This window comes from Psammomys obesus, unplaced genomic scaffold (genome assembly GCF_907164565.1).
Source record: "Psammomys obesus unplaced genomic scaffold, mPsaObe1.curated_primary_1811, whole genome shotgun sequence".
In the NCBI taxonomy this organism is placed as follows: Eukaryota; Metazoa; Chordata; class Mammalia; order Rodentia; family Muridae; genus Psammomys; species Psammomys obesus.
Window position 1 is genome coordinate 419,642 of NW_026590405.1, and position 24,274 is coordinate 443,915.

Below are 24,274 nucleotides of genomic sequence, written 5' to 3' on the forward strand. Positions count from 1 at the left end.
TGTGTGTGTGTGTGTGTGTGTGTGTGTGTGTGTGTGTGTGTGTGTGTGTGTGTTTGGAGACTGGACGTTGATGTCATATATAATCCTCAGTCACTCCTCACCTTATTTTTCCAAACAGAATTGCTCACTGAACCTGGCGCTCAAGTCAGGAAGCTTCAGTTACACTGGCCAGCAAACCCCAGGAATCTTCCTGTCACTGACCCATTGCTGAGATTATGGCTACAAGCTGCCATGCCCTGATCTTATATGAGTGTTAAGATGACCCTCAGACCTTCATGCTACTGTGTAATTTCTGAATAATTTCCCTAGTCCCTTGGTTTCCATTCTGAAAGGAAAAAAGTTTTATTTTAAACATAATTTCAGAATTCTTAGTAACATTAAAGCTGTTTTATTTATTGGTGGGGCTAGAGAGATGGTTCAGCAGTTAGGAGTAGCTAGCTAGTTTTCCAGAAGACCCAGGTTCAATTCCCAGGACCCACATGGCTCCTTACAACCATATGCGATGTCAGTTCCAAGGGATCTGACACCCTCTTCTGGGCACCATAGACAAAAGGCACACAAGTGGCACACAAATAACACCCAGACAAAATACCCACACACATATAAAAAAATTAAGTAGCTGGGTGGGCTGACTCATACCTACAATCTCAGCACTAGGCAGGCTGAGCTAGAGGCCAGGCTGGGTTACACAATGAGACCCTGCTGCAACACAAAACATTGTTTTGAGACACTTCTTTTATTCAAGTTAAGACACCATACTGGCATGATACCATTTACTTACCTGGCCGTGCTGACATCAGTGTCTTTGTTATAAATGACATAACTGCTCAATAGCAACTAGTAGCCTTTTCCTCTCCTCTAAAGACAACAGTACTCTTCTGCGGAGCTCTCACTCGACAAGGACAAGCCAGTTCTGAGACCCTCAAGCAAGAAGCCCCAAGGCCCCTAGATAGGGGGCTGGCACGGTGACAGTGCAGAAGGCCATCAGGTTGGACTCCCACTTCTGTGGTGGCTCAGGATGACTGTGGCACACCCACCAGCGGGCTAAGGCTGACCGTCTGGATAGGTGTAGGCAGCCAACAAGAAAGGGACAGGCTTTCCATGTCAGTGTGAGTTGCCAGTATGCTCAGTAAGAGCTCTTGGGGGCCTTACCTTCATGTGCTTTGCATGGACTTCCTTCTCCTTCATGGATCCTGGTGACTGGACAACCCTTCTCGAGGAAGGAACAGAAGCAGAAGCTGCAAGACCAGTGGTGGGAGTCTCGGGTCCTCCTGAGCCCAAGGTCATCACTGTAGCAACGCCAGGACCATCACCTAGGAGCACACAGGGTCAGGAGCTGAAGCCACAACACTTACTGCCAACTACAGTTATAGCAACTCACACCATATACAACACCTATAAGCACAAGGCAAAGGTGGAAATAAATTTTTCGTAAGACACAAGTAGAAGGAAATGAGTAAGGAAGGAAAAGCTTATTCTGCGTGTCTGATGTGTTAACTGCCTGTGACTTAAACATAAACCTCAGGGTTATCTCAGCCCCTTACACAGATGTACCTGTTTATTCCCATTGGCAACTAGACCCCAGAGAGCACTGAGGAGCAGCAAGACTATACCTAAGGCCTAGGTACTTTACAGCCAGCCAGGGGACCAAGGTGCAGCAGACAGGGCACCAAGCCTGGAGGAGGGGGTCAGTGGGGTGGACAGCAGTGGACTCCATCAGTAAGATGGATAGTCTACATGTGTCTGGATGTCTGGTTGGACATGAGGTGGGAAAGGGACTGCACTGAACACAGTCCAGAGCTTGTGGCACCAGGTACCTAACAGGGGCTTTACAAGCCCTTGGGAACACATAAGCTGGCTCATCAGGCCTATAACCTGCAGTAGCCCAGGGAAGCCTACAGGAACATGCTGGCCAATGAGGTAGAACAAGGGTTGGGTGAGCAGGAAAGCATTCTTCCGCCAGTACCCAGCCTCTTGGGAAGCAGCAGCTCCAGACCCACAGGGAACAAGAGCATCAGAAGATCTCCACTTCAAGGAAGGTCAGTCCCCATTCTCAGACACGCAATGGAAGCATTAACACCAAAATATGCTGGGGGGGGGGGGGGATTGAATGTAGCAAACAGAAGGAAAACTTATAAAAATTAGTAAACATGTACAGAGAAATCCTAGACACAACCGCAAGCATGAGGTGGGGAAAACAAAGTTGATACATGGAAACTCACAGCCTTAACATGCTAACACTCATAGAGGGGCACGTGTGTACAGACCCCCAAGGATTGACAAGGAAAGTAGAGCAAGGGGAATTCACTGCTATGTTTAGATGCCAGGTCAAATTAATTTATCGATTTTATGTCCCGATTGCAGTTTCCCCTCCCTCCTTTCCTCCCAGGCCCTCCCTCTCACCTCAACACCATCTTATTTTTATTTATTTTTGTTTTGTTTGAGACAAGATCTCTAACTCATAGAAATGTGCCTGCCTCTGCCTCCCAAGTACTCTAATTAAAGGTGTGAGTGCTACCACTCACCACCCCTGGCTAGATGCTGTTTTAAATAGCAAATGTGATGTGAAAATAAACCAAACACTAAAACACAGGCGTCCCCAGGGAATGCTGAACTCAAGTTGGGGACTGGATGGAAGTCACCTGAGGAGGACAACACAGACCACTCAACTATTCAAGCCATATGCTCCAACTGGGAAAATGAAAACTAAAATTCAAAGCATTTCTTACATTAGCATTTTACAAATAGTGAATTTCCAATGAACTGCATTTCATTATGAGCCCATTCTTTCAAATTCTTAAAAAAGGCAACAATGATTTGAAATACTTTGCATACACTGACTTGGAACAAGCCAGCCATTAAAGAAGTTTTGAATAGCGAAGAGCACAGTTTGGCCCAACATCTTTAATGAAAACCAACCCCACGAGAACCTGAGAACAAGGGCAAAGGTTGGAAATACAGAGCAGCATTTACACATCTCCAGGTCCCTTCCAAGGGACACCCTCACTCTGAGAAGGAAGACCTGGCAGATACAATTGTGGCCCATGGAGTCCAAACTGACCCCATGAACCTCCTGCTGTGATAGGCACAGCCTATACTCAACTTCAAGAACAAGCCCAAACTCCATGAACAGTTCCCACTTCTACTCTTGGAAAATGCTCGTGTTTGAAGCCCAGAGAGGGACTGATAGATTGCTCTGCACACAGGTGGGGGTGACAGGCAAAATGAATTCCTGACTTGCTCTTGTTCTCCTGTCTTTTCTGTGCAGGGCACTGTTGGGACAAGGGGCACAATCTGTTTAAGATCCAAGGACAATAAACTACAGGTGCTAAGCACTGTGCTGTGACCCCGACTGCACAAAACCTGATGACATTCTTAGGAGACAAATGGCAGCATGCTGGCAAACTCATACTCAGGGCACAAGTAGGTGACAGTGCATTTGGACAACAGGGACGACACAGTGAAATGAAACCTTTGTACTATTCTGAACTCTAAATCATTCACACACACATTCTCGTACACACACACACACAAAAAAAAAAAAAAAGAAAAAAGAAAAAAAAAGAAAAAAAGAAAAATATGACTGACTCACTTTTGTCACTCCCATCACTTCTTCTTGCTAATTCATGAGAGGGGGATGTTAACGCTTCTTGAGAATCAAAAGATGTTATGATAAAGTCTTCAACGTCCTTCTCCTATTCAGACAGACAGACAAACAGGCAGGCAGATTTTTATATGGTCACAAAACAGTAAATAACAATAGATGAAAACTTACTAAGGTCAGAATATACTAGCGAAGAACCCCACTCAAACCGTTCACAACATACAAATACCCTGGATACGCTGGACACACATGCTGCCAACAACTCAATCAGCACTGGTGGAGAAAGTACTCTCAGTGAGTAAACGCACTTGCAGCCAAGCCTGACAGCCTGAGTGTAAACCATGGGACCCACATGATAAAAGGAGAAAACCATTTCCCATAAGATGTTCTCCGACCTCCACGAGCCACACACAAACACACATGCACACCAAATAAATAAAATGTGATTTTATAAAACTTAAAAAATATATAACCTTTGTAATAATATCTGCAAATACCTGCAAATAAATATCTCAGATTCTTGAAATCTGTGCATAAATGTATGGGTATCTTAGATAACATGCATCCCAAAAAGGCATCTTCATAGAAAAATATTTCAAATAGAAAAATGTAATTAAACTAAAAGACAGCAAGTTGAAGTGTTCGTAATATTAATCAGCGTCACACGCACTACCATGCAGAAGCGCATGGACTATTACTGTAAATAAACCCAGGCTGTGGCAACGGCTTAGTGAGAAGAGCGAGTTCCGAACCGCAGCACCCATATAAGAACCCAGGCCGGGTGGTCCACAGCTATAATCTCAGTACTTGGAAGATGGACACAAGAAGATTCCTGGGGCTTGCTGGCCAGCCAGCCTAGCCCAAACAGGAAGCTCTGGTTCGGTGAAAAACACTAGCTCAAAATAGCAGAAAGCAACGGAGGAGGAAGAAGAACCCACGGCATTGACCTCTGACCTCTACATGCACTCCTACACACAAAATCTAAGACGTTTCAGGCGAGTCCTTTTGTACATTACAGGAGAATCATGACTGCTGCTCAGAGTTAACATCAGTTAAGGCACACCACGTAATGCTCTGAGGACTGCAACCACCCCTCGTGTTGCGGGCATGACTGAAATGATCTAGGTGTCCCTACAACAGTCGGCTGGAGGGCTGATTTCTTCTGGAAACCCAGGCTCCTCAGCGACTATGAGGCACCTCCTGTCAGGTGAGCCAACAATAGCTTTGCTGTGATGCACCCCTACGAAAACACTGACCACCCACAAATGCAGCAACAGTGGGCGTGGGGAGACACCTACCATGGCTGTCCTCTCCACCTGGTGGTTCTCAGCTGAAGGAGCCGCCACCCACAGTGGGGCCTGGCCTGGTGCTGACTTGCCCGGGGAACAAAGCATCCCTGATGCATCAGCCTGCAGCAGTGGGTCCGTCCAGTCTGGTGAGGTGTCCACACTGTGCAGGCTCACTGCGCCCGTGCCGGGTGTCAGGGTGAGGCTGTGCTGGAGCTCGAGTGTCGAGTCCTTCCGGAGGACCTCGGGGGAGCTCCAGGAAGACAGGTCCAGTACCCTCACTGGGTCCTTCTGGGGCTCAGCCTCTTCAGTGTGGAGGGGGTCACTGCACACAGTGGTTTGTGAGGAAAGAGGTCCACCTTGTGATGTTAACTTTCCTTGAGTGGGGAAATCTGGCATTTCAATTTGGACCAACAAATCCTGATCTTTAGTAACGTCCATTACATCCCACGTAGATTTAGCAATATTAAATACGTCAACGGGAGGCGATGCCTCACTTTCTTCACCATTGTGGCAGTTATTACTTGAACCATTTTCTGACAGGTTTGGCTGAGGTAATTTAGGATTTTCCATGCTGGTGTCCCTGAAGGCCATGGACTGTACCAGGTGGTTCAGTTTCTCCTGAAGTTGTTTCACCTGGACTATGAGATTGGCATTGCCCAGCTGACAATCGGCCAGTTGCTTTTCCTTAGCCTACGAGGGAAAAGTGAAGCAGCTGAGTTATAAGACACCTCACCATTCTTTCTCTACTGTTTCTGAACTATTTGCAGAAAATGAGCACCTATTAGGGTAGGCTCCATGACGAACCTTCCAGACACTTAAGATGTCAAGTTTACCTAAGGTCATGAATGGAAGCGTAAACATTTTTGTTTTGTTGCTTACCTAATGACAAGCATCGTACTCATGGCCTGTGATGATTTCACTTGAGGTTTTGGATTTTTGTTTTGTTTTGATTGGATTGGAGGAAAAAAGGACTAGAAGGTTCTATATCTAAACACTCAAAAACAAACAACTGTAATTGCTATAACGAATGTGGAGTTTCCTTGTCAGCAGACTGACGAGGCTGGGTGGTCCTACAGTCACACAGATGAAGCCACCATAAGCACAGGGAGTCTGCTGTCACAACTGGCATGACATTTTCCGTGGAGTGTGTTTCCTGAGAGTGTCCAATGGTCTCTTGAGAGGCACACAAACATCTCTCAGAATCACAGCCCAGGGCCAGGGCCGGCTCTTAGCCTGGGTCCTGCCAATGGTGAACTCTAAACCCTCCATGTTCTCAGACACAAATGTGCACATGACACATGCAGGGGTGGTGCATGAGTACTGGGCCTCAACATTTACGTCAGAGAAACCATCCCAGTCTCCAAGTTTCCAAGTGCCACACGGACTTTTGATGCTCACAGGTGGCTAAGAAGTCACGAGCCTATTTTGTGAGCGCCAGTGAGCAGGCCACAGGTGCTCGCTCACCAGGAGGACCTTATTCTAACAGGGGTATTTTCTGAGTGGCTCCTGCAGCACACATCCAGGACAGGAGCACCCCCTATACCTGCAGGCAAATCCAAGATGAGGGCTGCTGAACCATGGCATGGAACCCAGAAAGCACAGCCTCCTGCTCCCTCTTTAAATCCAAGGTTCCCCGCAGGGCCCTTCTTTCCCAGAGGAAGGAAAAAAAAAAATCATCCTTTCTTAGAGTGAAAGATATGGGAGGGGAAAAAGCTCAAAGAAACCAATCTCAAGACTTCTCAAGGTTGGTAGGGCCAATGGAAATGAGCTGTGGTAAAAACCTCAGAGATGGGAGGTGGGGCAACTTGTCTTCACGTGAACAAAACGCATCTCAGACTTCAGGAGGAAACATGGAACCTCAGAGAAAGCTTATAAGATACTTCAGAATCAACAAGGGTCATCACTAGAACAGGGCTTATGGACTCAGGGGAGACTCCAGCATGTGGGTGTAGTCCATGAGATACGCCCGCCCTGGACAGGCCGCCCCAGCATGGTGTGCGCCACTTGCTGAGCCTAGCACAACTGAGGGCAGGCAGGCCCGGTCTGCCTTATCCAGAGCCGCCATTGGCAGACGACGCCAACACGCCCACACACCTGCATCCTCTCGAGAACCCCGCTGTCATCCTCCATGCTCAAGTGCATTGCATCTTTCACTAAACGCATCTCTGCTTCCAGTCGCCTCTGGCAGACTGCGAGCACCGACATCACACTTTCGGCCTTGTAGAGACTGGCGTCTTTTAGTGTCACAAGGACTTTGGAAGACTGTAGATTATCCTTGACCAGAGAAAACACAGAGAGCTGCTAAGGCAGTGGTTCTCAACCATCCTAACGCTAAGACCCTTTTTTTTTAATTTTAATTTTATTTTATTCACAGGTCATTCACTTGTATCCCAGCTGTAGCCCCCTTCCTTTTTTCCCTCCCAATCTCACCCTCCCTCTCTCGCTAAGACCCTTTAATACGGCTCCTCATGCTGTGCTGACCCCCAACTGTAAAATTATTTTTGTTGCTACTTCATAACTGTAATTTTGCTACTGCTACAAATCATAACAGAAGCATCTGTTCTCTGATGGTCTTAGGTGACCCCTGTGAAAGGGTCACTTGACACCCCCCAAAGGTGTCGTGCGATCCATGGGTTGCAAACGATGTTCTAAAACTAGAGCTGGGTTAATCAGGGAGTCTGAGGAGGCTTGGACCACCCGAGCACTAGCGCTGCGAAACACCAAGACACACTGCAGGGCAAGCGCTTCTGCCTCTGCTCGCTGCCACGGCTGGGCAGCAGACACAGCAGACAGAGGACTCCGTTAGGGTTAGGGATAGGCACAGCAGACAGAGGACTCAGTTGGGGTTAGGGTTAGGCACAGCAGAGGACTGGGTTAGGGTTAGGGTTAGGGTTAGGGTTAGGGTTAGGGTTAGGGTTAGGGTTAGGGTTAGGGTTAGGGTTAGCTAAAGCAGACAGAGGACTCAGGTCGGAGGTCCCCTGTGGTAGGGAGGTACAGGGCAGAGCAGCTGGCAGGAGCAGGAGGAAGCAATCAGGCAACTAATGCCTAAAGTTCTACTCAGTGTCAAGCTGGAAAAAATTTAAAGGGCAGCTTGCATATGGCCTTCTGGTCCAAAATGAAATGAGCTTAAATTAGTTTTCATGGGATGGGATTATTAAAAAACAAACCATTTGATTAGAACACACATAAAACCCAGCAAATTAATGCCAAGTGACCTACTATATACAGTATCCAAAAGATTAAAAGAACTGTTTTAAAAAGTTTAAGTGGCTTAAAATGCTAATATTTTTAAAGCTATACAAAGTGACACCCAGTAGGACTCACTAGGAGAACCACTGAGCTCAAGTGACCCAAACTCCACGCTCTCTTCTCTGCCCTGCCAGGAGCCACTAGTGACAACAGCAGCTTAATGTCCAGAATAAAAAGAAGTCACTCAAGTTAAAAAGGCAGAAGTGGTTGGGGTGAGGGTAGAGAAGAACACACACCCAGCACCCCCGCCTGGCCCCAGCACCCCCTGCACACCTCCAGCTGCGCTACAGAAGGCTACCCACTGTAGCTCCCAATGATCGGGGCCTACCTGTGGGGCTGAGTTGGGGGGAGCCAAGGCCTGCCCCCTGCTGACACTGTCCTGTTCCAGTTGATTGTCATGTTTAGCCTGTGCATCGGCACAAGGGTATGGGCAGCCAAGGGATGCTACAGGAGCCTGTTGGGGGTCCAGCTCCACCTGGCACCTCAGGAAATGCCGGGACAGCACTTGCAGCTGGCGGCTAAGGCGAGCACACTGCACTCGCAGCTGCCGCAGCTCAGGAGGCTCGTCTGGGGAGGCAAGGGTCTGCTGTTCTAGAGCATGACAGAAGTGTGCCAGAGCCAAGAGGATGGCCTCCAGCTCCAGGGAATGGCTTACTTTCCACTTGTTCATGGTTTCAATCTCCAAATCTCTCTGCACAATGATTGCTTCCTTTGCCTTCAGGAGATCTTCAAATTCTTGGATCCGGGCGGCCATGCCTTCAACCTCAGCCCCTCTGAGGGCCACAGAGCGTTCCAGTTCAGCCAGGTGTCTTGCAGCAGCACCTTCTGCATCCTGTAGTCGCTGCTGCAAAGCCTCCAGGGCTTGACTGTGCCCGTGTGCCTGGTCTGCCAGAAGCTGCCCAAAGACCTCCTTGGCTGCCTGCGCAGCTTCTAGCTCGTTCCGGAGTGCCCGTGCACCCAGGTTCTCTGCCCGGTGGTGAGACAGCTCACTGTGGAGGCTGCCGGCCTGAGGATCACTGACTTCATGCACCTTGGGCCCCATGAGGCTCAGCTCGCTCTGCAGCTTCTCAATGACTTCATGCAGCTGCTCGATTTCTTCCGCTTTGTCCTTCTGTAGCTGTTCTTGGTTTTCCTGCAGATTTTCGATGATGGCTTTCAGCTCTTCAATCTCAGAGTTTCTGCGGTGTGCAGCCTTAAGAGGAAACACATGTCATACGGTAGTCAAACATGAGGTAGCCAGTACATAGACGTGGCGAGGTCTGCCAGCTGAGAAGAGCAGAGACAGGGACAAACCAACCCTACCCTCAGATGGCTTTGCAAATCCAAACACACTACACACTCCTCAGATACAGAAAAAGATCTCAATGCAGGGTCAAACTAAAACTCTCCACCTAAAACTCCGTACCTAAAACTCAGAAACTCTAACTTCAGCCAAGGATGGTTATTGCCTTTTATTCTTCTGTGCCCACTTGTGAGACTGACACACCTCCTACTATAGCAGTGAGACACCGTACCCTTTAAGTGACTGGTCTGATTTGCCTGACAGCAGTTGAACTTCAGGTGTCATGCTAACTGAAGTGAGAGCGCTGGCCAGGGGCTCTGCAATGAAGAATTGAATGAGCCCCACCTGCTGTCCCTCCAACCACCTGCTCGAACACCACACACGTGGTGGCAGGCTCTAGACTACTGCCGGGTATGACATGAACCGCCTTTGCTAAGCAGGAAAGAGTACACTCAGGCTGTGCTGGTTAACCTAGTGCCCAGTCACTTTAACTTAGATATGAAATAGCTTCTTAAACCCACAAAAAGCAGTAAGTGGAATTTGGGGTTAGTATACATGACAATATGGCTCAACTCCAGTCTCTGAAGATACCACCACATGTCATTGTATGGTGACCAAAACCAGAAAAATTCAAACCAATTTGTGTTTAACAGTTTTGTGTTTAAAACAATGTCTCATGTTTTGTTTCCAAAATATCAAGGGTCCTGTAAAAACATACGGTGCCAGTAGCTCTACTTCATAGTTCAGACACAAATACAAACTGGGCCTATAATACAAAAACAAAACAAAACAAAACCAAAACAAAAGCCAGCAGGTGTGGTAAGTGCACAGTTCTAATCCCAAGACCTGGAAGACAGAGGCCAGCATCATTGACATAGTAAGAACTGTCTTTGAAAAAAACAAACAAACAAACAAACAAACAAAAAGAAAAAAAAGCAAGCATAGCAGTGGTGGCACACGCTTTTAATCTCAGCCCCTGGGAGGCAGAGACAGGCGGATCTCTGAGTTCGAGGTCAGCCTGGTCTACATAGGGAGTTCCAGGAGAGCCACGGTTACACAGAGAAACCTTATCTTGGGGAAAACAAAAAAAGCCAGTAATTTCCCACATGTACAATGTACATGAATGTCATGCTCTAAGGTTAACAGAAGGCTATGTGAAACACAAGACTGTGCGGTGGTTTGGATGATGCCCCCACAGACTCATGTTTAAATACTGTTTGGGAAGACTTAGGACCTTACTGGAGGGAATGTGTCACTGGGGGTGGCTGCTTTGAGGCTTCAAAAGCCCACCATTCCCTGTTAGCTCTCTTAGGCCCCTGCTTGGCAATCAAGATGAAAACTCTCAGCTACTGCTCTAGCATCATGCTTTCTGCCATACTGAGCATGGACTCTAACCCTGATACACAAATAAATGGTTCCTTTTATAAGTTGCTTTGGGCATGGTGGCTTAGCACGGGTGTAAAAGTAAGTAAGACACCTTCACATGCCCAGGAAGCTCTATTCTGCTCGCCTTTCTGCGTGCTGCACACAGGTACAGGCCAGTGAACGGATCTTTAAGGAAGATTCTGAGCATGTGCAAGAAAAACCCCAAACATATGCATGACTTAAATCATCCACATTATGAAAAATATACAGTGTATTTGTAATTAGAACACTAAGCAGAGAAAATAGAGCAAACAAACAAACAAAAAAAAATACCTCAAGGAAGAATGGCTCTAAATTTCTCAATAGGGAATTAGTTTTATTTGTTATATAATGAGAAAGGAAATGGAAAGACAATGCAAAAAAAACAGCAATAAAGAAGGTTAATGAGGCAGCTTCACTGAAAATTTCTACTTCACAGTTGAGCATAGTTTTAGGCAGAGGTAAGCAAGGCTCTGTGAGTCACCGCAGCCTGGTCTACATAGTAGTGAGCTCCAGGACCGCCAGGACCACATAGAAAGATCCCATCTCAAAAACAAACAAAATTCTACTTTACATTTAAAGTTTAATATCACCAATCTTGGATGACTGCTTCCAAAAAAATAGAAAAGAAAGGAAAGAAAAAACTTCACTCAAAGAGGTCAAGAGCAGACCAACGTCTGGGGAAGCCCGTCACAGAACATCTGCACATGGAAGCACACACCATGAGCAGGTGAGTGTAGGCTTGGGATGTGAGCTGACTCCATGTTTGAAAATGTCACCACTGTATTAACAGTCTAAAGAAGAAAAAGGACATGACCATATAAACTCAAAGAAATACCGAAAAGTCACCATTGCTGAAACTCTCTCATATAAGCAGAAACCTGGCTATACGCATGTTGGGAACTATGGAAATGTATGCACAAGCTGGAAGTGTCTCTTTTCCCCCACCCCCATCCTGAGACAGGGTTTCTCTTTGTAGCCCTGTCTGTCCTGGAACTCACTCTGCAGACCAGGCTGGCCTCAAATTCATAGAGATCCTCCTGCCCCTGCCTCTGCCTCCTGAGTGCTGGGATTAAAGGTGTGTGCCACCGCACCTGGCTAGGAAGTGTCTCTTCTATGCCTGAGAGTACACTCCTAAGTGAAGAAGAATTCATAAGCAGATAAACTCCCATGCAGAAAGTCCAAAGAAAATGAAAAATTTCAATTTTCTCTTCTTATACATTAAAAGAGACTGATCAGAGCTATTAATGCAGACTTACAGATATATAGTATAAATAAAGGAACAGCTAATAGAGTTACCAATCAAAGATCATCGACTCCCATATGCCAAGTCTGACAATTCAATAAAATATACCTTCTTTAAAAAATACAACTTATCAAAACTGTCACAAGATAAAGGAGATATCCAACCTGTATTTCAACTAAAGAAACTGAGTTATCAAAAATCTCCCCTAAATTAGCCAAGTATGGTGTATACATCTTTAATCCCAGCATTCGGCAGACAGAAGTAGACAAATCTCTTGAGTTCTAGATCAGATGGGGGCGGGGGGGGGGGGGAAGCAAAGCTACACAAAATTAAGTGAACTTCAACTGTCTTTACTATTAAGACAATCAAAGAAGAGGTCACACCATGTGCTCTGTGTGTCTAGCTTTAAGTACAGATACAGTATTCCTGCATCCTCACTGAGGCATCTTTGTGGATTGTTGTTTTTGTTTTTTGTTTTTTTTAATTCTAATTTTTTAGTTGTTCATTTTTTTCCACACAGGGTTTCTCTGTGTAGCCCTTGCTGTCCTGAAACTGCTTGGTAGACTAGAGTGTCCCTGAACTCAAGAGATGCACCTCCATCTTGAGGGCTTGGGATAAAGGCATGTGCCACCACAGCTAGATACTAAGTCATCTTTGATCTTTTCTAGCTGTTCTTGCTTTTTTTGTTTTTTTTTTTTTAGATTTATTTATTTATTATTTATACAGTATTCTGCCTGCATGTATGCCTACATGGCAGAAGAGGGCACCGAATTTCATTACAGATGATTGTGAACCACCATGTGGTTGCTGAGAATTGAGAGCCAGTGCTCTTAACCTCTGAGCCATCTCTCCAGCCCCCCAGTGTTTTCTTTTGTTTTTCTATCTGTTCTTATTAAGTCCAAAACCTTTCACCTAAGTGAAGACATGGCTGAGAATTACCTAATAGTTTAACACTTACTAAAGAAGCTTTGGAAGAGTTCAGAGTTTGGGTGTCATTATCCTACAATGACATAAACTGAGAAAGTTACAAGCATTGTGACTTTGGTCACAATGCTGCTACCTGGTTTTGGATGGTGAACCTTATGCAGGAGTGCTCAGGGGTCACAGGGGACAGGGGGCTGCAGGCGGGCGCCCCACAGCTCACGCTGCTCACCTCATTCTCATGCTGCAGGAGCGTCCTCTCTGCTTCCTCTGGTTGGGCTTCGGGTCCCCTAGAGGAGCTGCCCTGAGAAAGCATGGGACACGGATGCCCAGCTTCATCCAGCCTGGACTGTGATACAGGTGCTGGCAGCAAGTAACTGGTGTGTTCTTGCTCTAGTACCTCTTTATCCTATTGCGGGGGGAGGGGGAGAAGGCAGGTATTTTAGGCAAACAACTAAGAAGTTCGGCACTTTGAGCCATCATTCTGTGTCCTGCAAAAGAGGGTATGTTTGCACATATCTGGGCATACCTGTGCTCTGTGGGTCTGCAGACAACACACGCTCGACAGAACCTAACTGAGCTACACTAGATCCACCTCTGAGGAAAGCCAGAGAAATCCCTAGTAATGATTGAACACAGTACGTAAGTGTCCACCAGGCTAGTACCAATTTTAAAAATACAAGGAAAATGACAACAATAAGACATGTGGACAGTATATTCAAATGCTGGGCATTAATGCCTGAAAAAAGCTTTCAAGAGGTGAAGAGACGGCTCAGCAGGTGAAAGCATTAGCTGTTCTTCCAGAGGACCCGAGTTCAATTGCTAGCACACATATGGGAGCTCACAACTAGCTGTAACTCCAGTTCTAGGGGATCCAATGCCCTTTTACGGCCTCCAAAGGCACTACGCACATGTATGCACAGACACACATGCCCACAAAAAAACATACAAATAAAATGCTGCAATAATTTTTATAAAGAAAGGTTTTAGAGAACATCTACCATGTTATAAATGCTCGCAAAATCTTAGAGAAACTGGCATGCAATGTCAAGTAAGTGGTCCAGTGTGGGGAGAACAAATGGGCACTTTCTATCCCTTAGTATCTAATAAGTTCAGTGAATTCAAGTCAAAGAATAAGGCTGCAACTGCCTGAAGTGACCTGCAGGAAGTTGACCACAGCAGGTCAGGAACCCTGTGAGCCAGGTTAAACAAAAGAATCCAAAAAAAACAGGAAGTGGTGACAGGCAGGTGCCAGTGTTCTGCGGAGTTCAAGTTCCCATCAGCACTTCTGAAAAAAGTTCACATCAGACAAACAGATGAGAACTCCACTAGCACCCTTCAAGCAGGATTGGGGCCTTGCTCATGCTACTGACTACTGAATATTTCTCCCCAGGTCTTACTTTCTAAGCAACTTTTTAACCTGTGATGACAAAAAACAGATGAAAACTTCTAACCTCAAGTCCTGACTAGAAGCTAAAAAAAAAAAAAAAAAGACATACTTGTTGCTTCTAGGCAACGAGACAGTACTACCTTGGCAAAGCCTGCCTCCTGCCCTGAAGCCACTGGGACATCTGTCCAGGTCTATGAGGTCCAAACCTTTCCTTAGTCTTTCCTTAGTCCTTTCCTTAGTCTCATGCCACACGCATACCTCTGTGTAGGGCCCAACCCACAAAGCCACATGACCCACCCATATTCCTTACACCCAGCATAGCACTTTGCCCCAACTAGGACACACAGAACTTTACTTCTAATTCCTCCATGGTTTTTTTCTGCTTTTCCAGTTCTTCCTGGAGCTGGGCCATTTGTCTTTGTATGTTGATATTTGCCTCCTCAAGACGTTTGATTTCTTTTTCTTGGATTAACAATTGTTGATCTGCAAGATCTTTCTTTATGACCAATTCATTAAATCCATCTAATTTTTCTCTCAATTTTTCTTGTAACAATTCCACCTAAACATAAAAACAAATGTGTAAGGAACATAACAGTTTAAAAAAATCTTCCAAATAAATCAGGCAACCACAAAACCAACTAACAAGCACTATGGCGTCGGCAAGCAGATCAGGACAGACTGTTTAGGAAGGCTTTGTCTTAACGAGAACACACACACACTGAACAGAATAATCCTAAATGCATCAGTAAAATAAAACTTACTTTTCAGAAAAGAATGGAGTACTACTTTAGCAGTTAAAATTTTAAAAGTGCAACAAGAAAGAACCTAAGAGAACTAAGAAGAGTGAAAAAACTATCTTAAGAGGTAACACATAATTTCAGTTATAGAATAGGAGGCTGAGCCTTTAAGCTAGATCCCACAGCCTGAATCAGGGCATGCCTCCTTCAGCTCTTCCTGGAAGTGTCAAGACTAAGTGCTGTGACCTGACAGCAATTTATGACACCTGGCTCTTCCTCGTTTTTTGTCATATGCACCATGTTGAGTTACATCATGTGATGTAAAATTCACACCAACCCTACAAAGATGTACAGTTCTATCTTTCCTTTGTTCAAGAGACCCTGGAGATGCAGGGTTAGAGGCTCTGCTGCCCACTCATTCTTCTCATGACGGCTCCCATCTGCTTATTCTCACTCTTTTTACTTTAAGTTTTTCAGATTTTTAAAAATGTGAATATGTATGTTTTCCCTGCATGTATGTAAATAAACTAGGTGTGCCTGTGTGGGAAGAGAGTGTTGGATACTATAGAACTGGAGTTACAAACGGTTATGAGCCGCCATGTGTAAGTGCTCTTAACCACTGCGGCACCTCAACTCCTTATTCTCACTCTTAAAAAAAATAATAAAATAAAATAAATAAAATAAAATAGAGGGGCCTGGAGAGACAGCCAGTAGTTGAAAGCATTGGCTGCTCTTCCGGAGGACCCAGGCTCAATTCCCAGAACCTACATGGTGGCTCACAACTGTCTGAAACTCCAGCTCCAGGGGATCTGACACCCTCACACAGACATACATGCAGGTAAAACACAATGCATATAAAAACAAAAATCATTTTTGAAAAAAGTTGTGAGAAAGAAAGAGAGGGAGGGAAGAAGAGAGGGTGAAACAAAGAAGGAGGAAAGGAGGGAAGGAAAGTAAGAGGAAGGAAGGAAGGAAGGAAGGAAGGAAGGAAGGAAGGAAGGAGAGAGAAAGAGAGAGAGAGAAAGAAAGAAAGGGAGAAAGAAAGAAAGGGAGAAAGAAAGAAAGAAAGAAAGAAAGAAAGAAAGAAAGAAAGAAAGAAAGGAAGGAAGGAAGGAAGGAAGGAGAAAGAAAGAAAGAAAGAAAGAAAGAAAGAAAGAAAGAAAGAAAGAAAGAAAGAAAGGAAGGAAGGAAGGAAGGAAGGAAGGAAGGAAGGAAGGAAGGAAGGAAGGAAGGAAGGAAGGAAGGTTGATTTTATATACTGTATGTGTATGGATGTTTTGCCTGTGTATGTATGCCTGTGCATCACATGCATGTGTCCATGAAGGCCAGAAGAGAGCATCAGATACCCTGGCACTGTAATGGTTAGTTGTTGTGAGCTGTCACATGGATGCTGGCAACTGAACCGTGACCTCCGGAGGAGCAGCCAGTACTCCTGACTGCTGAGCCATTTTTTCAGCCCCTTATTCTCTCAATTACTGAGGGTCCTCTCTCCAACCTTTAAATGAAAGCCTCTCCTTCCCTTTGAAGTCCCATCATGCTTAGTCTCTATATATTATCTCCATGTTTCTATCTAACGCTCTCTCTCCCACCTGGAGACCCAATCATAGGCTTGAAGTCCATTCATTCTAATGAACCTCATTCCTAAAGGGAATTATGTGTTATATGGATCAGCTGCTACAGCTCTTGTTCTATTTTGAACATATGATACTATGGAAACAACATTTATGGGAAGGGGAAGGTGTCAGGAGCCTTGTGGCACTGAAGGGCTGCAGGAGGGTCTCACTGCATCCCTCCAGTACAGGCCTGGAAAGCAGGACTGCAGCTCAACAAAGATCTAGGCCTAATCCTCACAACTTCATGGGAACCCATTCTTTCCTTAAACAAGTTTAATTATTAAAAAAAAGTATAAGCAAATCAACCACAGCTACTTCAGACAAGGGGTTCGAGACCTCCACAGCCTCCAACAAAAGCACAAAGAGCAAGCAACAGGGTAGTGCACACAGGCAGGGGGGAGAGAGAGAGCTGTGCTAGGAAGCTGCAAGCCATCGGCGGACAGAAGGGACCAAAGCAAAGAGATGCCGTCCATCCTACCTCCTCATCTAGCTGTGCACACTGTTGTTTCCACATCCACGGAAGGCAAAAATGTAAAGAGAAACAAAGCTTTAAAATGTTGCAGTAACCAGCTGCCCACAGACACGGGACACAACAGGCTGACCGACCTGGCTGTCACGGGGCCCAGGAGGCCGTGGCCGGGCTGCCTGGCGGAGCTGCTCCTCCAGCCTCTGGATCTCCTGCTGGAACTCTTCGCGCTCATGCTCCCGCTCAGCAGCCTGCTCCTAGAACAGGAAGCCGCATGTGAGGATCATGCAGTGGGGGACACATGACAACATCCACCCACAACACACCATTCATGTCCGACGACCTAGTGACCTCCCCTTCAGCTGCCGTCAATTCTTCAAAATGGAGCTAAGAGAAGTAATCGAACGATAAACTGCACAGGAGAGCCCTGACAAAGTCACAGCATTTTGAAACTGTTGGGCAGGAAGCTGCAGCAAATAGAGATGGCTTTGGTATCTATAGAAAGAGATTATAAACACCTAGGATGCAAGCATGCAGCTAGACTGCCAGAGATTTCTCCAAAGACCATAGGAGGAAATTTAGGTCCAAGAAGACACCAAATGATTCACTTAGGTCTTCACAAAATGTAGGCAAGATTCAAGTACCCAGCACATTTGAGGTGACAAGACCGTTTACGTGAGTAAGTACCACACACCAGCCCACAACTTGACACGTGGAAGCTGTTTGTGATCTAAAACATTTTAATGATGCGAACAAAAAAACTTCTTACATCCATGAACTGGCGCTGGCTGCGTAAATGCTTGTCTAGGGCAGCCAGCTGCTGCTTCAGGGTGGCCACTTCTTCAGTCAGCTGGGCACAGCCGCGGTGTTGCACAAGTTGGTCCTCCAACTCAGACTCCAAGACTCGCATCTGAGAGAGCAGAGTGGCGCGGTCCTTCTCAGACTGCTTCCTAGCCTCCCACTGGTCTCTGGTGAGAGACTCCACTTCCTTCTGCAACGCTAAGGATACCAAGAGAACAAACATGGGGTCCTGCCTCAGACCACGGGCTGCACCAAGCAGGGCTCCGGAAACACGGACAGTGACTTGTCGGCGCCAGGACCCTCACAGCCTGCTCATAGGACCCCAAAGTGAAATGGCAGAAAATGGCTTAGGAAAGAGCAATCATCACATCCAGCGGCCGTATGAGAGTGAGAGTCAAGCATGATCCCCATGAAAAGGCCAAGCCTCCTCTCCTCTCCAGTTTTGTGACAAAGGAAGCCTGAGCCAGCCTGTCTCCCGGGAGACGTTAAGCCCACATCCCCACATCCCCAACTCTGTAAGATGTTCTCTGAAAATACAAAACACAAAAAGCGGTTTTTAAGTAAAAACTGGCTAAAATTTAGCAACCTAACCTGAGTGTATCCTAAAGCAGGAGTGGTGGTGCAAGCCTTTAATCCCACCACTTTGAGGCAGAGGCAAGTGAGACCCTCTAAATTCAAGGCTAGGCCGGTCTATGTAGAGTTCCAGGACAGCCAGGACTTAGGGAGACCCTGTCTAAACCCCCTACCCCATGCCTCCCAAAAAAGTGTCCGGGTAAATCAAGTGACATGTCATGACAATTTTGTCTGCATGTGCGTTCTCCAACATGACATTCAGTATGCGTTAAAGCCTCACCCTGACAGCTTAGTGGAGAGGGGGAGGGGAAAACACCAGCTCTGGAGAACAGTGTCAGGACTGTGATGTAGCTCAAAGAAGACAAGTAGCAATTAGTAAATCAGAAGCTGGTTTAAATAACTAGAGCTAGGTCTTGCACATTGTTCCCTGTAAACTCCAGGTTGAAATTTAATTGCCAATGTGAGTTGTTATGAAAAGGCCTTTGAGATAGAACTAGGCATTAAGACCCTAGTCTCATGGATGAGGTGAGCTCCAATGAGAAGAAGGATTCTCTCTCTCTTGGCCCTTCAGTTTTGTGCCACAGGGGTCCAAGGTGCCATCTTGGAAGAGGACCACGGCTTCAGAGAGACAGACCTGTCAGCACCTTCAACTTGCCAGCCTCTAGAGACGTGTGTCTAATGGTTACAAGATACCCAGGCCAGAGCTGGGGTTTATGGTGAGGGATGGTTTGCCATGCTACAAATGCCACTTCTGATCACCAGTACCACAAAACAAACACACGAACAGTAACCCATTCTCAGGGATCAACACTATAAATGACGTTGAAAGGCATTGAAAGAAGGCCTCATGTAAATTGTGAAACTACAGATTAACATCACTCTTGAAAAAAAGGTTCACTAGTGACAAATCCTGCATGATTATCAAAAGGAATACGAATTTAATTAATTTATTGGGGTTTTTTTGAGGCAGAGTTTTTCTGTAGCCCTGGCTATCCTGAAACTCACTCTGTAGACCAGGCTGGCCTCAACTCTGAGATCTACCTGCCTCTGCCTCCTGAATGCTAGGATGAAAGGCTTATACCACAGTCCAGTGAACTTTTCATAAATTCCTACTTGCAATTCACCAGCACTCAAAACCATTAGACATTGCTGACAAACTATTACCATGAATATAACATTCTCAACAAATAACCATGCTAGGAAGTCAGCAGTTCCAGTACCGTGCCCTTAAACATGCAGTTACAACAATGTCACTTATAAATGTTCATTAAGGAAGAAGATGTACGCTTGGCCAGTCGGCACTGCTTTGTCATGAAGAAACACACAGGCCCCTTAAGGGCCAGATGATACCACCTTCCATGTCACCTCAGTGGAGGGCCATGGCTCAGGGCTGTGGAGGCCCTGATGGGAAGTCAAACACGGCATAAAGCCACAGGCAGGCCCAGCCCCTCCCCAGGTCACCTGCCAGGAGCCCTGCACAGGGACTGACCCAACAAACACCTTTATGTTAACAAGGCATCAATTCTTGCCAAACAGCACAAACGGGACTTTTAATTGCAGAAGTCATTAGAGAAAAGAGCAAATATTACTGGAGCATTAAAATGGGACAGTTCTGCCAATTTTTATGAATGGTCATGAATGATTATAATATCATTCCATAATTTGCCACAAATGCTCTGAAGCGTTTTTCCCTCTTAGTAATTTGAAAGATCTGATGCAAACATGCAGAGCTCACACTCTTTACAAACCTGAGTCCTTGTGTGCTGCAGGGACGGGAGTGCCTACAATGGGAAAGAAAACATCACAGAGAAGGAAACAAGACCCAGACCCAGAACGTAGAACAAGCAGAAGCCAGCAGTGTTCCAGGCAGCTTGTGGCCCCTGTGCATCCTTGACACCATTGGCTGCCCTCAAGTGGACATACAACCTGGCTGGTACCCAGAGGGTTCAGGAGTTCCGTTTAGAGAAAACAGGGAAAGATGAGACTACCCCAAAAGCAGCCACAACATATACCTAACGAAATGAAGAAATACCCAGGAAAAGTGAGGCAGGATGGAATTCTCGAGGGTCCTGGGAAATTGTTCCATAGTCAAAGTACCCAGGTGGCTTGAGGTCATCCCTGGAAGCCACAGGTGCGGTGGTGAGTGGTGGCTCACGGGAAGAGAAGCCAACTGGATACCAACAGACCCACAACTACAGCTCCCAGGTGGAAGGATAAAGAGACGTGATGCTGAGTAAACTATCCCCAGTGAACTCCAGCCTACAAGGCTCCAGAGAACTTGCAAGAGCTTGCCAGTGACAAATCCAAAAGAGAAGAGATTTCCTGAGACCAGAGGCCAAAGACATGTTCTTGCACTGGCCCAGCCTGGATCTCTGTCTGAAACATTTAGGAACAACCCAGCCATAGGGCTACCCAGAACATCAAGCCACACTGTGGTGATTGCCAGAAAAAGAAGTAGGGGAAAAGGAAGGGCAGCCCCAAAAGATTCCCAAAGAAACCCAGAGTAGGCATGTGGGCTACTTCTTGAGGCTGCCAAATAGTCCACAGGCTCTGGAACTCTTTTATCTGCATCATGTTAATAAAATACAAGCTGTCTGGGGACAGGATTCAGGCACAGTGTTTGGCAGAATAGAAAAGGAGACCTAAGAAAAAGTAAGACATTTAACTGAATTGGCTGTGAGTAGAGAGCTCATCTCACACATGATGGGACACAGGAAACACCAGCAGGGCCGCTGAAACCTGCAGAGCAGGACACAGTGATGCTTATGGCTTTGGCTGTCAAGGAGGAGAATGGGCACAAGGGTCATGCTTACCCAGCTATTTCCCACAGAAGGAAAACTGAAAATAGAGGCATGGAAAAAAAATACAAGAAAAGAAGACACAGAGGACAAGGCACATGAAGAAATGGAAGCGTTTCTGACAAATCAAAAATAAGCTGTTAATTCAGTATATGTTTCTTGTTTAATCCATTTTCATTTTAAATGTTTGCAGCTAAAGTCTCTAAAAAACTGGTTGCACATGGTGACATACTGTAATCCCAGCACTCAGGACACTGAGACAGGGGGGATAGCTAAAAGTCTAGCCGGGGCAACACAGTAAGACCCTGTGTCTCCATGAAGATCTGATGAAAGTATCTGATGGTTTAAATGTTTGATGCTTCCTCAAAAGCTCGTGTGTGGAAAGGTGTGGTCCCAAATACAGTTGTGTTCTGAGTTGGGGCCTCTGGGAGGGGCTGTATCGTGAAGCTCTGACCTCAGCAGCAGAGTCACAGCCCAATGGTTTGGGGCTGAGGGCTTTGTTATAAAAATGAGAGCTCCTTCTTTCCTCCCTGTCTTCAGTGCTTTCCTATTATGCATTCCCACCATGACATGCTGTCTCTCTGCAGGCCCAAGACCCAGTGCACCAAGTCCTCATGTCTAAGACCTCCATGACCATAAGCCAAAAGAAACCTTCCCTCCTTTCAGTTGTTTAGCTCAGCAACTTCATTACAGCGACTCCAAGCCAGCTGGCACAAATTAACTATTCACCAGGACTAACACCAGACACTTATTTTTAGTATGGTTTTAAGGCAGTTCATTTTCCAGACCTTTTCCAGGTATATTAACCTGCTTTCCTAAAGGTATTTCCTTCCCTAGAGGCACAGCTCGTCAGCAATATCAGCCTAGAGGACCAACTCCTTCTGGACCACTGCTGGGTAATGGATGCTGCATCCCTCCCCTGTGTCCTTCCCGGGGCCTGTGCTCCTATAAAGCATCCCTCACAATCATGAAATCCCACAGGCTTGCCCTCTGCCCTCCTTGCTTTTTCTACATTTCCCTCTCTGGAAAGACCAAGTTTTCATGCAAGGGGGATCAGCTGCTGCATTCCCCTATCCCACTCGGCCTTCCATGAGCCATGTTCTCACCAGCTTCTCTTTCTTTTGCTTCATTAGTGAAAGTTTCCTTCTGGTTCCACAAGACCAAATTTTCTTCCTTGAGAGTGACCAGCTCCTGGGCAGCTTGCTGCAGCTGCTTCCGCAGGTTCTCCAGCTCCAGGATCAGCTGCTGTTCCGACTCCTCTTTTTTGCCCAGTGCCTCCTGCAGATCTGCTTTCTCCACCTTGAATCCTTCGACGAGACCTAAAAGACAGGGAAAGTTCAGCACAATATGCCAACCCATGGGGAAGGATGACAGAGGCTGCTGGGGGCCTGGTACAAAATGCTGGTGTGGTTTGAGTACTGGCGGGTCAGAGCAGGTCACTCCTGGTGAGGAGACACGGGAGTCAGTAAGCCTCAGAGAAGGGGGCTGCTTCTCCAGACAAGGCCTGAACCCTGACTGCACATCAGGAGGCCCATTCATCCGTGCAGAAGTACCAAACAGGATCTGTGTGACAGCTCCTATGACACAGTCACAGAACAGGAAAGCTCAGGGCCGAATGGCAGCCCCGTCATCCCAGGGCCCTTTACAGCCCACAAACAAACCTATCACCAACAGAGATTCCCTGAGCTAATGCAACTTGGCAAATAAAACTCTCAGAGGGACAGAGCTGGTACCTCACCCTGACAAGGTCTGCTTAGGCATTTTGCTGTTAAAGACCCTGCCTCTCATGCCTTCAGCAGGAAGGTCATATCTGCTTCCACGCCCAGCATGCCTGAGGCAGGATGTCTCACCCTCGTCACAGAGTGTCCCACTCACCCTCTGCTGTGTGCAACTCCAGTACCAGCCCATCCTTGGCCGCGTTCTCCTCCTTCAGGCGTTCCAGCAGCTCCTGCTGCTTCTGCACAACCTGTGCCATCTCCTCACTCCTGTGGCGGAACTCTTTCTCAACACAACAGTGGAGCTGGCGCGCTTCTTCCAGCTGTTGAAATACATTTGAGAATCACAACTACATATTAAAAAAAATATATAGACGGTATGAAGAAGAGGAGGAAGGTGAGGAAAGAAGAGCAGGGAGTTGGGGAGGATCTTAAGTTAATACCAGTAGAATTCTAGTGCACCAAGAGCCCAGGGTCATCAGCAGCAGAGCTGGTGCTGAGGGACAGTGCCATGGCAACAGAGCAGTCTCTACGTGGCTAACAGCGCCTTCTTGACTTCCTCTGACATCCCCTCCCAGCAGCTGTGTCTAGAGCTTCTGGACCACCTACAGGCCTCAACAGGCCTCTAAATACAAAACACCTACACCCCAAAGCCCAGCAGACAGCAAAGCATCCAGCCCCAGCAATGGCTCACACAGAAATGCTTCATTTGCTAACTGCTAACTTCAGAAAAAGAATCTCATTTATTGCTTTCCACATCCTCATATTTCTATTTGATGTCTTTTCCAATTACCTAAAATATTCTAAGAAATTAAAATAAATTCCACTTCTTAGTGATAATCTCCAAATACAAACTGTTAGTATGTGGTAAAGTGAAAAAAGTGGATTTGTAGGTTTTGGCTGTTGGTGGTTGTTTTTTATTTTAAAGACAGGGTCACACCATATAGCCTTGACTGGCCTGGAAGTTGCTAACGGTCCAGGCTGTTCTCCCAAGTGCTGGGATTAAAAGTATGTGCTGCCACACCTGGCCCTGTCTTTGGCTTTTGAGACAGGCTCTCATATTGCCTAGGTTGGCCCCAAACTCACTGTTAAACAGAAGATGACTGTGAACCCCTGATCCTTCTGTTTCTACCTCCTAAGTGCTAGGATTACAGGCATGCACCACCATGCCCATTTACACAGTGCC

General features: G+C 46.3%; 1 protein-coding gene across 3 annotated transcripts in view; it reads right to left on the bottom strand.

Moving 5' to 3' along the window:
* Pcnt (pericentrin) overlaps positions 1 to 24,274 on the bottom strand; it is a 96,357-nt gene that overhangs the window by 33,121 nt on the left and 38,962 nt on the right. For 2 of the 3 annotated variants that reach the window (XM_055607090.1, XM_055607089.1), the window contains exons 19-30: positions 23,249 to 23,411; positions 22,480 to 22,692; positions 17,971 to 18,200; positions 17,342 to 17,458; positions 17,214 to 17,234; positions 14,741 to 14,944; positions 13,228 to 13,404; positions 8,471 to 9,334; positions 6,988 to 7,167; positions 4,903 to 5,583; positions 3,593 to 3,695; positions 1,153 to 1,313 (exon numbers count right to left, since the gene is read on the bottom strand). In XM_055607090.1, coding sequence (XP_055463065.1) covers positions 1,153 to 1,313; positions 3,593 to 3,695; positions 4,903 to 5,583; positions 6,988 to 7,167; positions 8,471 to 9,334; positions 13,228 to 13,404; positions 14,741 to 14,944; positions 17,214 to 17,234; positions 17,342 to 17,458; positions 17,971 to 18,200; positions 22,480 to 22,692; positions 23,249 to 23,411 — 3,114 coding nt within the window. The remainder of the gene's footprint in view (positions 1 to 1,152; positions 1,314 to 3,592; positions 3,696 to 4,902; positions 5,584 to 6,987; positions 7,168 to 8,470; positions 9,335 to 13,227; positions 13,405 to 14,740; positions 14,945 to 17,213; positions 17,235 to 17,341; positions 17,459 to 17,970; positions 18,201 to 22,479; positions 22,693 to 23,248; positions 23,412 to 24,274) is intronic. The other variant, XM_055607091.1, reaches the window with a different exon arrangement.